Source organism: Melanostigma gelatinosum (genome assembly GCF_949748355.1).
Source record: "Melanostigma gelatinosum genome assembly, chromosome: 9".
Lineage (NCBI taxonomy): Eukaryota > Metazoa > Chordata > Actinopteri > Perciformes > Zoarcidae > Melanostigma > Melanostigma gelatinosum.
Window position 1 is genome coordinate 16,737,201 of NC_136642.1, and position 13,636 is coordinate 16,750,836.

Consider the following 13,636-nt stretch of genomic DNA (forward strand, 5'->3'; position numbering starts at 1 on the left):
AGAACAGTAGAAACTGCTGCATGAAGTCTGCTTTATCTCTGTGCATGCTGTTTAATCTACACAGAAGTGAAGGAAGCTTGTTGAACTGTGACACGTAGAGGAATGCAGTTTGTCGCTGTGAGAACCCTTGTGCTGTAAAAGTGCTGGTATGTTTTAGAACAAATGAATCAAATCAAATGGAACAAAAGGAAAACAGAACACTACAGAAAGCAGACAAAATAAAACAGACAGACCATCTCCTCACACCGGAGACAAAACACCATATTTAGTGGTAGAGCACAGAAAGTAGAGTGCGGTCTCACTACGCAGATGAAGACATGTTGAAAGCAAGGTGATGTACGGGCCAGCCCCGGCCTTGGTTTGGTTCTCACACAGCTCTGGGGTCACTGAGGCCAACACATCAGCCCTGCTACGCTCTCGGTCTGTGCGTCCATTTCCCCTCAGTGTCAGTCGGCCTGTCCCCCTCTCGGAATATTTGTGTGCCTGCGTGTACCCCAAAATGTAGGCTAATGCCCTGCAGAACCGACAGATTAAATGCCAATCCCTGGATTGTACCAAAAACAGCCCGAGGCAGCGAGCACTCTGTGTGTGTGTGTGTGTGTGTGTGTGTGTGTGTGTGTGTGTGTGTGTGTGTGTGTGTGTGTGTGTGTGTGTGTGTGTGTGTGTGTGTGTGTGTGTGTGTGTGTGTGTGTGTGTGTGTGTGTGTGTGTGTGTGTGTGTGTGTGTGTGTGTGTGTGTGTGTGTGTGTGTGTGTGTGTGTGTGTGTGTGTGTGTGTGTGTGTGTGTGTGTGTGTGTGTGTGTGTGTGTGTGTGTGTGTGTGTGTGTGTGTGTGTGTGTGTGTGTGTGTGTGTGTGTGTGTGTGTGTGTGTGTGTGTGTGTGTGTGTGTGTGTGTGTGTGTGTGTGTGTGTGTGTGTGTGTGTGTGTGTGTGTGTGTGTGTGTGTGTGTGTGTGTGTGTGTGTGTGTGTGTGTGTGTGTGTGTGTGTGTGTGTGTGTGTGTGTGTGTGTGTGTGTGTGTGTGTGTGTGTGTGTGTGTGTGTGTGTGTGCGCGCGCGCGTCCAGCCAGCTACCAATCCATGCCTGCGAGTGTGCCGGACTGGGGGAACATAGACATAAAACAACTGTAAAGGTCACTGCAGATTTCAAATTGTTTGTATCTTGCAGTCACGTCCTGATGGAAAGGAAACATTTCTGGCCTTAATGTCAGACACTTTTGGTGTGTCAGTTCAATTTAAAGCGACATGCTGTAAAGCCAGAATAAACATCTCCATTAATTATAACCACTGTAAAAAAAGAAAACGCGTCACTTGACCACAAAGCATTGTGGGACTTTTGACCCAACGAACTAGACTCGTATATATATTTGTGTGTGTCTGTGTGGGTGAGCTGTGCTCGTGGTTCTCTGAGGTCTGATCCGCTAGTGATGGAGCAGAGAGGGTTTTGTCATGTGACAGATTTGCAGCCTCAGCTCTATCTCGGTTTTGCAAAGAGATACTAATGCTTTCGGACACGGGTTGAAACAATAGGGCTGTGGACTGACGTGTATGTTTTGATTCAGTTGGATTTAAACTTTAATGATTTTATTTGCCAAACATGACCTTTACCTCCGGTAAACATGTGGTCAGAAATCAATGGCCGACGTCAGTGGACATCTTACTAATAAACGGATGCAGCCATGGGCTGTAATGCATATTCACCACCTGTACCTCTATTATGAATATATATGGTATTAAATTAGAAAACTGTTCATTGGAGAACCACATTTTAAGATTTCTGTCTATTTGATTCAAAACGTATTCAAGGCTTTTAAAGGGATGTAAATTTAAAGAATATTTGAGATGACAATCATAACTAAGACCCAACATCTTACTTTTCTACTTCAGTTTCATATTGTGAATGTGAGCCTATACCCTCTGTGTCACGCAACTAAATCAGCTCACTTTTACAAAACACTTTTGGCAGCATGTGGTCACCAATCAATGGTCTGCCAAGACAACACTGAGCCAACAATAGACTGTCCTGCTGCCGAGAGCCGTAATATACATTCAGTGCTCAGCCTACAGATCTGTTATGAATACACTAGCACTGCATATTCATTTTGGAATCCTTCCAAGAGTTCATTCTGTGTGTTGTGTCCCCTTTCAATTAAAAACATAATGATTTTTCTTTCTAATGGTTGGTTCATGAATATCTCAATTATATTGAAATTAATGTAAATATAACATGGGAATTGGAGTATTTTGAAAACAGAAGTACAACTCCCGAGTTGGGTTCTAATTCGTTAAGCATACATTCCCTTGATCATAAACATTACTAGAGACAGCCAAACGGAGAAATCAAAAACACACACACAAATACACCCACAGAGCAGTTTAATTACCGGTACATGCTGTTGAGCAACTGTTTCTTTAATGCATTCTGCGTTCATTGATTTGAAAGGTCTCCGACATTGAATTACGCTATAGATTTTGGCATTTCAAACGCACGCACATGCGCGCCCAAATATCCATACTAATTGCCTTTTTAGCATTCAGAAGCTGCTCTATTAGCAGTTTTTTGTTACTGAGTGCATATCTGCTGAAGGAGAGAACAGCAGGGCAGAGATGCTATCGGTCTAAAAGAGCAGCTCGAAGGAATCCCATCTCCCACACATGTCAACTGACCCTGCATGCTAAACTAAATGAAACAGGCCAGCTTCATTTCAAAACGCTGTGGGCAACAGTTCTGAGACCAGCACAGCGCCACCGAGAGGAATCAGCACATAAAACAAATGAATGCACTGCACTTTGATATCATCTTAATAATCACAGATTACATCAACACAACCAACCTTGAACCTGTTCTAAGTGTCCGTGAGCAAGGCACGAATGTCCGAAGTCACTAAAGATTTAACCTAAACCAAAGCAAACATAATTTAAGTTCTGCGTACGTAAAGGAAAACAGCACACACACACACTAACCTTAGTTATAGGCAAGTAACCTTAGCTTCACGACCAATCAATACTATGTGGTTTTTCAACGCAAATGCAGACCATGCACCCCATATGCACATCTGCAAGCCTTCTCTCAGGGTAAGCCTATACACCACACACACACACACACACACAACACTCTCCCTCAAGCTGCCTGGGCATCCATCCACCTGACAAAAACACAACTTCTTATCCCACACACACTTGGCATGGTTGCCAACTAAGCCCCAGTTCTCCAGAAGTAATAAACCGTCTTTTCACTGTGTCTCTCCAAAACCGTGATAGAAGACTGCTGAAAGCCCCTGTGCTTCCAATGTAAACCCCTCAACTCATTTACCAGTACACCGAGTGCTACTTCTGTGACCGTGTGTGTTGGTTGTACATAATGCCCCATGTGCCACTGCCATGGGGGATATTTGTTTTACACACCAGGGCACGACATTAACGCTTGCCCGGGGCAAGTAGAATGCCTCATGCTGTTGTCTGATACCATACCATATATGGCAAGCATCAGCACTTTTGAGCGGCCTACAACAGAGAGTATGCTAATAAACATTTTAAATGAATGAGAAAAATGATGTCAGCGAGTATTTCCCGTCCGTTTGTATCGTCACAGAAGCAGTGTGTTCGTATGGATCTGCTTTTTCCAGAGACGGCAGGATCTTAAAAAGGCGACGGTGAAGAGAGTGAATTCTACTGATCTGAAATATTGCCATGTTTACCTGTGAAAAGTGTGTGCGGCCAGCAGCTTATGGCTTCTAACAAGTGCAGAGACAACACACCGACAACTATTGATTCTTCTTCTTAGTTGGACCTTTTCTAGTCTGTAACCAGCTTTTCCACATCTACCTGATCACATGCTCATCAAACTTTACCATCTTCAAACAAAAAGGGCCAAAGGCATATCTAATATTAACGTTTAGATTTAAGATTTCCAAGACAAAAATAACCACTGAAGACATTTTCAGCACCGCTAGATATGCAAATGTGTGTGTGTGAATTATAATGCGCGTGTGTGTGTGTATGCGCGCCTTTGCGGTACCAGGAGGTGCTGGCATAACGGCCAGCGTGTGACTGAGCGCGAGGCAGTCCGTGCGCCTGCCTCCTCCACTCATTTGTTCTGTCCGTCCATCATACGGAGAGAAGCAAGAGAAGAATGAGGGAATAAGAACAAACTTTAAGTGGGCATTTGGATTTGCTTTGATCCTGTACCCCTTTATTTTGTGTCTCCATCATGCAAGCAGAAAGCAGAAGGTGATGAACGGAAACAAAAAAACTCACATTCCTCCTGTGTGTGTGTGTGTGTGTGTGTGTGTGTGTGTGTGTGTGTGTGTGTTTAATTGTAAAGAAAAAAGAAAAACGCTGGCATCAACTAAGAAGACAAAGGAGTTCTGAAGTCTGTTATTATTTGGTGCATTTCAATTGCATGACAGGAAGGGTGAAGGAAAAAGTGAGCGTGAGGAGACAGCTGGAGCAGCAAGACAGGAAGATTGGAGTGATGGAAACTAATATTTCCTTCTAAGCTACTCAGTTATGATGATTCAAACGTCCAAAATGTAAAATGCAATTCATCAATAAGTTGTCTATTCAAACATGCCAAACAGCAGTGCTATTGAAACAGCCACAGTCAGGTGTAGCCTCCCTTCTTTCACTGTGGATTAAGAGATTATTTATTTACAAATTAAGTTGTGCGTCTATAAAATGTCCCAAAACAATTGAGAAAGACACCATCGCAATTTTCTGGAGCCCAACGTAACATGTTTACATTGTTTTTTTTGTTAAATACAAACCCCAAAGTAAATGTATTTACCATTAGTAAGACAAAGAAAAACAACAAACTAGCACGTTTTAGATGCTGGAGACAGCAAATGTTTGGCCTTTATATGCTGGAAAAGTGACACTAGAATTGTAAAATTGTATACATTTCTTGAGACAAGTAAGGAGATTTAAAGCTTGCCAAAGGCGCTCTTAATCAGTATTTACATATAATTCGATCATGATTATAACTATGTAAGCCATTTATGTTGTGTTGGTCAGTGCAGATGTGTTTTAACATGCAGTTCCTCTCATGGTCCCTCGAGACAGGCTCAAGTGGATTATCTGGATTTGACATGGCTCGAACCAATGATTTTAGAGGAAAACAAATGTCTGGAGTTTAAAACTGTGTCTGATAATCGTGATAACAGTCAATATGATCACATCAAAATGTTCCTCTGATTTGATGGCATCTGATTTCTGCGCACCGCCCGTAAACATCCAGAGTTCTGAACTGAAACCTAAAAATCCTGATTTCTACGAACAGTCACCCAGTGATTCAGCTCTCTCTCTCTCTCTCTCTCTAAAGCACACACACACACCAGGTGTGGGTGTGCCCCTGATGGATGGAAAGTAATCAAAATGCAAAACAGTTTCTAGCTTAATTTCTCTGTGTTTATGCAAATATCCCTCCCACTCTGCCTCCCTCTGTGTGTGCGTGTTTCACCGGTGCAGTGAGAGACCAGTGGAACAGTGAGTAGGTGGAAACTGACATGGAGTAACAAGCTGAATACATAAAACACACACACACGGGAAAAGTGTGTGCTATATCGCAAAACTTGAATGAAACAGCAACAATAATCATAATTACTTCCTTGGGGGGCTACACTGGTTGTGTTGTGGAGACAAATATAATTTGGAAATAACTGAAGATGTTCCAGGACTGAAATTACTCTATTTGTCTCGTATTCTTTTGCCGATGGGTATGAAATACTTAAGTATTCTGGCCGGCTATTTGCTTTCAGAAGACAAGAACTTTAAATTCTGACGGAATCATTTCATCTCATACTAAACAAAAGAGCAAACTTTTGCACAGCTGTAGGTCGACGGGTGCAGAGGAGAATAACTATGGTCGACAATATAGAACAACAAGACTCCTGCACACTGTCCATAAATAAAAAAGTACTTTCAGATCATGTTGGATTTTTTTGTTTTTTTGATCTCCTATACTTACAAACTAGTCCTGATGAATTTAAACCACCGTAATATATTCTGTAAAAGGTTCAATCAGCTCGTGTATTGTAATGAAAAACCATACGCCATGTTCTCCTGTCGACGTGAAACAGAAGATGGGACACAAAGTGTTGGAACATCGCGTGTTGGTCAGTACCTGATGGAGTTTCTGAAGTGGTCCTCTGCCGGGTTTTTCACAGTGCAGCTGTTGAGCACCCACAGGTCTGCGTCTGATGGGTCGTCTGTAGAAAGAGAAAGAAGATCTTTAGTTCATATTTTCACACTACACGAGCATGACTTCAGAAAGAAAAAGCAATCAACACATAATAATAAAGGATTCAGGAAAGCATAAGGAATCCGAAAACAGCACAAGTTCTTAATTGGTCTCTGGTCTCAGTTATTTTGTTCCTGCGTGTATCAGTAAGTTTAAGCAGTCTCTTTTCAGAACCACACATAATAATCTCTGAAGATCTTACGGTTTCTAATGAGTGAAAGTTAGATGCTTGTTTAAAAAAGGAGATGCACTTATGACTTCTGGTTGTTAGTAGTTCTCTTGAATACACGTATTGTAAGTCGCTTTGGATAAAAGCGTCTGCTAAGTGACTGTAATGTAATGTTAAAGGTGTGTATATATATATATATATATATATATATATAGGTCACAGACCTAATTGACATCGTCTAATGATGCATTACAGGAACGTCACGCTGAGGTGAAGTGAAAGCCGAGTGGGAACGTAAACACTGACAGTGGTTGGTCCGCAATGACACATCTCCACAGTTGCCACCACGAATTACAGCATGGAGACACTCCGATTCCTCCACCAAAATCAGTTAGAGGAATAACGCCACAGTCTATGGACTGCACTGACAATGGCTGACACAATCTCAGCGCCAGTTGCTTCTGTTGAGAGAACTTCATCTCGTTTGAGATGTATCGCGCCGTAACTGCTGTCATCCATTGCATTGTCCCGCCCGTCATTAGCAGCAAGTCTCACTTGGCACAGCAGTCATAATGAGCTCGACAACAGATGAGACTGAATCTATAAAATGCTAAATTGTGCAGAACTAAAAGCCAAATATTTATACGTTTTACATGTTTAAAAACATGTGCAATTCAGTCAAGAATAACCTGGAGCAAAACGGCAGTGGACAGTGCAACTGTAAGCTGAAAATCTGTTGTCAAAATGTGGACAGCAAAGAGTAGATTTACTTTTAGGGAATATGTTATAATATGTTAGGTTATTAATTCATGGTTCCCAACATGTGTGGTTTTCTGTTCATCTCTGCATCAGTGTGGGAATAAAGCCTGGGGGTAACCTCCAATGACTCACCATTGAAGTGCACATAAGTTAATACCACACCAAGAAATGCTGTTACTGGGAGATCTCTTGAAAGGGACATTTGCATGTCATTTGCATAGGTATGGAGGGGCAGCCAATGACAGCGGAGGATTTTGGTTATCTTTGCAAATCATGGCCATCAGGCAGTTATGTGAGAAGTTGTTGGTACAGAATGTGCACAAGAACTGTTGACCAGTCTTTTATCTGATGACGATATAAGGCCCAGGGGGTAAGACAAGCATCCTGGTATGTGTGGGGGTGTGTGTATCCATGTGTGAGAGGGGGTAAATGTCCAAGTGTGTGTGTGGTTTGCAAAATGAGTCTACATTAGCCCTGTATTAAACAGTCTGGAACTCATAGCTTTGGAAGGAGTGTGACGAGAAGGCTGAGAACATTTCTGCATAAGTTGTTATTAATATACCACGACAGATGTTGTGCTTATTTATATACTTTGCAATATGCATGCACAGCCGTAACATGAAGTACCCACAAAAGTAAATTAAATGAGAGAATAGAACAAAATTCAGGAGTGAAAAAACTAAATACTACAATCGTTATTTGTAACTACCTAGGTTTAATTAACTTACTTCCAGGGCAATCAGAAACAGTATAGATTATGTTTTTACCGACTGCCCTAATTTAAGATCAATCACCGTTTATCATGACTTGGCAGTATTGGCGGACTGGACAAAATAATTCACCAAAGATCATTTTTACAACATTAGTTCATCAGATATTATAGCTGGAATTTTGCACTATTTGTATTAGTACCTTTACACCTACAAATATCTCTCTCTCACACACACACACACACACACACGTAATAATGACACTATTTCACTCAGTCTGCAACCCACAGATGAAAAGCCTGTTTTATATTTGATCCAATAAAAAGACATATATTACATTTGACCACAACAGCTGACCTCCAAATAAATTGTTTTTTCGTTGCGTGTGCAGGAGATTTTCCAATAAGTAATATAAGGAATTCCACCACTCTCAAACAGTTGAACCCACTGTACGCAAAAGGAAAATGAAGCGTGTGTGTGTTTCATCCTACATACACCCCGCAACCAAATCACATGCGAGAGAGTGGGATATTGGAGAGGCAACACCTGGGGTCAGAGTGTGTGTGTTTGTGTAACAATATACACACGGTCATACATAACAAATTTCAATCCCACGACTCCCTATGGAGATGAGGAGAGAGGGTTATGGGAGCAGGTGCACGCATCAAGTAAGTACGGCTGGAAAGATGGACAAAAGAATGAAAGAGTGAGAGCGAGGATCAGATGGGTGCTTATGGATGTAAAAAGAAAGACAACAAAAAGGATTAAGAGGAACAGGCAGGACAGAGAGTCGATGAAGAGGGCCGGGGTGAGAGAGGAATAACAAGAGAAGAGCGAGTGTGAAGTGGAGGCAGCTGATAGGCAGTAGCCAAATGGGATTCAAGGATGACCAACAATGAGAGCAAAGAGGAGTACACGGAGGAACGGAGACAGAGCGACTAAACGAGATGTGAAATGAGGAAGCAGGAGAAAGACGTAGTGGTGGTGATGAAAGTGGAAAAAGAGATTGAATAGAGGGGGATAAGGAGTAGGGGGGGGGGGAAAGCAGCTGGACAGGGAATTACCGTTGGTATCCTGCTCTCATCTAAAATAAAGCAGTTGTTTCATAAACATCATAAAAATATATATTGATTTTATTGGCCAACATGTTTTAGTGCACTTGCCAGGTTTGTGTGTTCACCTTTGAAATTCTATAAATATTTGTTTCAAAATTAAAAATGATGTATTCTGTTTTATTGGCAAATAATGTCGGTTGTCAATAGTTGTCCAGTCAGAGTTGTTTGTGTTGTTGTCTTGCAACTTTTTCATTTTCATATTACTACTGCTATTACTACTACCACCAGCTCTCCTCCTGTCGGTGTCAACACTAATTTGTTGCTCACATTTTGTAGTATGTCGGGGAAATGTGATGTCGTCCCGGGACGACGGTTTGAGCCTTGATTCCAGGTAACTATGCTACCTGCGGTACTGTAGACAAAATGAGCACAGTGGCGGTTTCAGAATTTTGGCATCGACCAAAGTGTCGGTTCTCGGTTCATCCCTACCCACAGCTGTGTGCAGCACCCCACAGAGAACTGAGAGGAGGCTCAGCTGCAGGGTCAGAAAGCAGGCAAACACAAACAAAGATAACAGACACAATGGGAATACGGTCATTTCCCTGAACTCCCATGTATCCATCCACTACATGCAGATGTGCCAACTGTCAACGGTATATTCAACTATTTACTGTAAATAGACAAACATGTTTTCATACTCACGTGAGGAGTTTATGAATGAGTCCGTTTTCCTAAAAGCAGCTGATTAAAACTGATATTTTCTCATTAGCAGCATTTTACCTTTAACCACATAAAAAAAAGATACAACACAATTGCAGCTGAATGTAAAAATGCATGTTTGCACACTGCTTTTGTAGCACATCGTGTATATTATCACACATGGAACATAGAGCAGCCTTTCAACAGGGTTACACAGCACACTCAGCACAAACTAAAGCATATCAAGTGAAGTTGAAGTAGAACCCTGGAAGCAGGAGTCTGTGTGTTTCATTAGAAAAGGTGAGACTCCACTAGCCAGCTGGGGCCTCTCTATAGAAAATTAGGCCCGGAGTCGCCAGAGGTGGTGGACACACGGAGTCAAACAAGGACAAAATTCCATTTTCTCTAAAAATGAGAGAAATACATGTCCAAAGATATCATGGGAGTAAAGATGGTTTTCAGAATTGTTTCAAATGACAGTATTTTACTGGAGACACCAGAGTGTAGAAATGTAGGCACAGACACGGAGGGAGGTAAGAAGAGACGGGTGTAATTCTTTCACGTTGTTAAACTCAGCAGGCACATACCTGCTATTTTATCACAACAGCCTAAAACAGCCATCAGCCTTTTACTCCCTCTTTCCCCCCCATCGTAACTTCTTTGATATTTTCTCTTTTCATTTTACCCATATTACCCAAACTCTATATTTCCCCGACTCTCCTGTCTCATTTAACCACCATGTGTGACGCCCACTCACTCTCACTACTTACCTCCAGCTTGTGTCGTTTGCAAACCTCGAGTTGTCGCTACTTCCTTGTTTTTACCCATATCAAAACTTTCTTATTCTCGTTTCCTCCCGTCTGTCCTTCGTCAATTTCTACTGCACCGTCCAGCACCAATATTAACCTCAGCGCTGTCTGCTTTTCATTTCCCCCACTCCATCATACACAGACTAGACACGAGTCTAAATAACACCAGACTAACTCCATCTTACAATTACTGTCCTCAGCTAATCGACTTCTTACGGACAGAATCTCTCTGTAGGATTTTGCAGTGGAACACAAGTAAGTTGGGTTTTTCCTGAAAAAACTTTTACATTCTATGGCAATCAACTTGTCCCCTTATTCATCAAGCACCCAACTTGCCTGTTTAATTTACTAGAGCATTCAAATGTGTCTACTTGTGATCCATTAAAGGCATCAAAATTAAAAAGCGTGGATAATTTATGATTGTTTTACTGTCCAACCTATCCACAATATCTGCTATGAAATAAAAGATGAGTAATCATACGGACAATTACAGGACGTCATACGTCCCTTGTGCCTTCTGCACTGCGAGGTTGTGTGTACAAAAACCTGTTCTATAAATAGTGAGTTGACTTACAAAGGCTCACAGTGACACATTCCTCTCAGTAATTGGCACTGTGATCTAAATAATTAAAGACTCGTGTTGATGTGATTGCAATCTAAAATGAACGAGCGATCTTGCTTTCTAGCACTGTGGAGCTCCCGTGGCGATTACTCTGCAAACAGATTTGTTTCTCCCCGTCAGGAGAGTACGCAGCATTTGGAGCTCTCGCTGATCCAGCATCCTGCTCGGGTATTTCAGGCAGTTCAGGGAAGTTCACTGCAGTCAGATCTTGTCTATTTATGTGGAAATAGAGCTCTGGAGACTCTCTGCTTTCCAAGCATCATAAACCTTTCATACAGACTGCTTTAATTCCCTCTCTGGATGATATGTACATCATATATAACACTGCTATCACCGAGGCTGCAGCATCACACTTTCCATTTCAGACAGACCTACTTAACAAGTTGCCAAACTCTCTCTGACATTCCCTCGCCCGCTACGTACACTGTGTAAGTTATATTTGTCCCCAGTGGAGACGAGCGGGGAGAGTTAAGCTATACAGGCATCCTTCACGGTACAGAGGAACAAGGCAAAAAAGACTGAAGAGAAATAGTTGTTTGTACTTGCCGTCTTTGCAGTACAACTAGTTCTCAATCAAATTGGGATTACATTTCCGATACTGTTTGGCCCCACTCTGTACGAGTCCATTCCGTCATTTCCCCAGACTACTTAAAATAAAGTATCTGAGTGATTGAGATGTGAATATTTTCCAGACCAAAGAAACAGATCTATGCAGTCTCTGATTTCCCTCTGGCCTCCAGCCCTAGTAGATGATGTATGAAGGCAAAGGCAGAGATGTCTGGGAGTGTATATGTATGTGTGTGTGTGTGCAGTGTGTGTGACTGAGAATGAGAAGAGGCAGACAGCAAGCCCTAGGGGTCAATATGATGCTCCTGGTGCTTCACACACAGACCACACCATGACCCACTTTCCACACACACACACACACACACACACACACACACACACACACACACACACACACACACACACACACCCTTGTTATTTCTGTCTTCTACCCTCCATTCATTCCACCCTCTATCTCAAACACATCATCTTCCTCTTCCACTGTCCCCCCCCGCCCGCCCTCATCTCTCATCTTACTAGCACACAAAAACCCACAGGACATGCTGACCTTGGGATACCGTGCAGTGGTTGTGTATCGGGGTGCGTATGCTGGGGCAAAGGGGTGGCTCGGGGGTGAATGGACACACTTGACTGAGCTAACAAGGCCTGTCTGGCCCTGTTGGCCGACTGGACAGCTGGATGCCAGGCTGACTGGCTTGGAGGGCAGGTGGACTGGAGGGCTGGTGACCCACTCACGGTCGTATTAATGCTGCAGTCAAGACAGTTTACAACACGGAAATATCCGAGCTCCTACGAGACAAAGTACAATGGACAGTCACTCAACGTTCCTACTTGTGAACTCGAGGCAAATCCATCTAACCGGACATCACGAAAACGCAATCTTGACGTCACACGACTGTGAACGAGCACATTGTAAATAGTAAAACATTCACTAAAAGTCAACTTAAAGCAGCGTCGGAAATACACGAGGGAAAAGGGCAAAAATGCCCCTAAGAAATATAATTTTGCCCCCGATATCACTCGGAGGGGCAAAAAATGCCCCCGAACTTTCTAAACAAATAAAAAAACGGAGCGCTTCTTAATCAGACCTACTGCGAGACTGCGGTCAACTCGGCAGACACTTAAATTGTAGTGCACCTATATGCTGAAATTCACGGTAAACTCATTCAACCGGCGCAGATCGGGAGCGAGCGAAGGACTTTGAAAGTTAACGGAAAGATTAACGTGAGACAACATCTGGTTTCTTCAGAGGAAACATCCGGTTTTCAGAATAATATGCCAACAAAGTATACATATTGCATAATGGAAATTAGATTAAATGAATTATATTCACATTAAGTATAATGCCCCTGGATTTCAGTCAGTGGGGGCAAAAATTGCCCCCAAAAAATATGTAAATTTCCTACCCTGACTTAAAGTATATTAGCTTGTATTTAGTAGCAATAACAGATACTGTCATATAGTAAAACCTGTTCTGCATGTAAATTGGTGTCAACATATGTTGCCATGTTGTTAGGATGCTGGTTATGGTAAAAAAAAACTAAATATTTGAAAGTTATCTCCTCTGCACGAAGCAATTGGCTGCCATGACCGCCGACTTCAAATTTCTGATTTTTGGCCGGTCATATTTACACGTGTGCCGCCACTGCATGAAACAGACAGAAACATCTCTCACACACACACGTTGGTGAGTAAAAAAGACGTAAATCTCACAACTGCAAGTCCAAAACAAGAGGTGCTGGAAATAAGAGGTGCTTAAAAACATTTGGAACAACTAACGTAATTGGACACTTGCTCCAATTCATTCACACGGATGCTGCTCAGAGTGATGGCAGTGACCGGCCCGACTGCAAACAGCACAGAGTCTCTCCCTCGTTCTGCTTCTAACGGAGATAACCGCTCTCATTAACGGAGGTTGCATCGACTCCCATTATGGAGCGTTCAAGCTCTACCGAGTACAAAGTATTGGACGAATGTAAGTCATTCCATTTTTTGTCAATACGTGTAACTAT

At 42.3% G+C, this 13,636-nt stretch overlaps 1 protein-coding gene across 2 annotated transcripts in view; it reads right to left on the reverse strand.

Moving 5' to 3' along the window:
- cdkal1 (CDK5 regulatory subunit associated protein 1-like 1) overlaps positions 1–13,636 on the reverse strand; it is a 203,175-nt gene that overhangs the window by 165,363 nt on the left and 24,176 nt on the right. For both annotated transcript variants that reach the window (XM_079275747.1, XM_079275748.1), the window contains exon 4: positions 6,118–6,202. In XM_079275747.1, the coding sequence (XP_079131873.1) occupies positions 6,118–6,202 (85 nt within the window). The remainder of the gene's footprint in view (positions 1–6,117; positions 6,203–13,636) is intronic.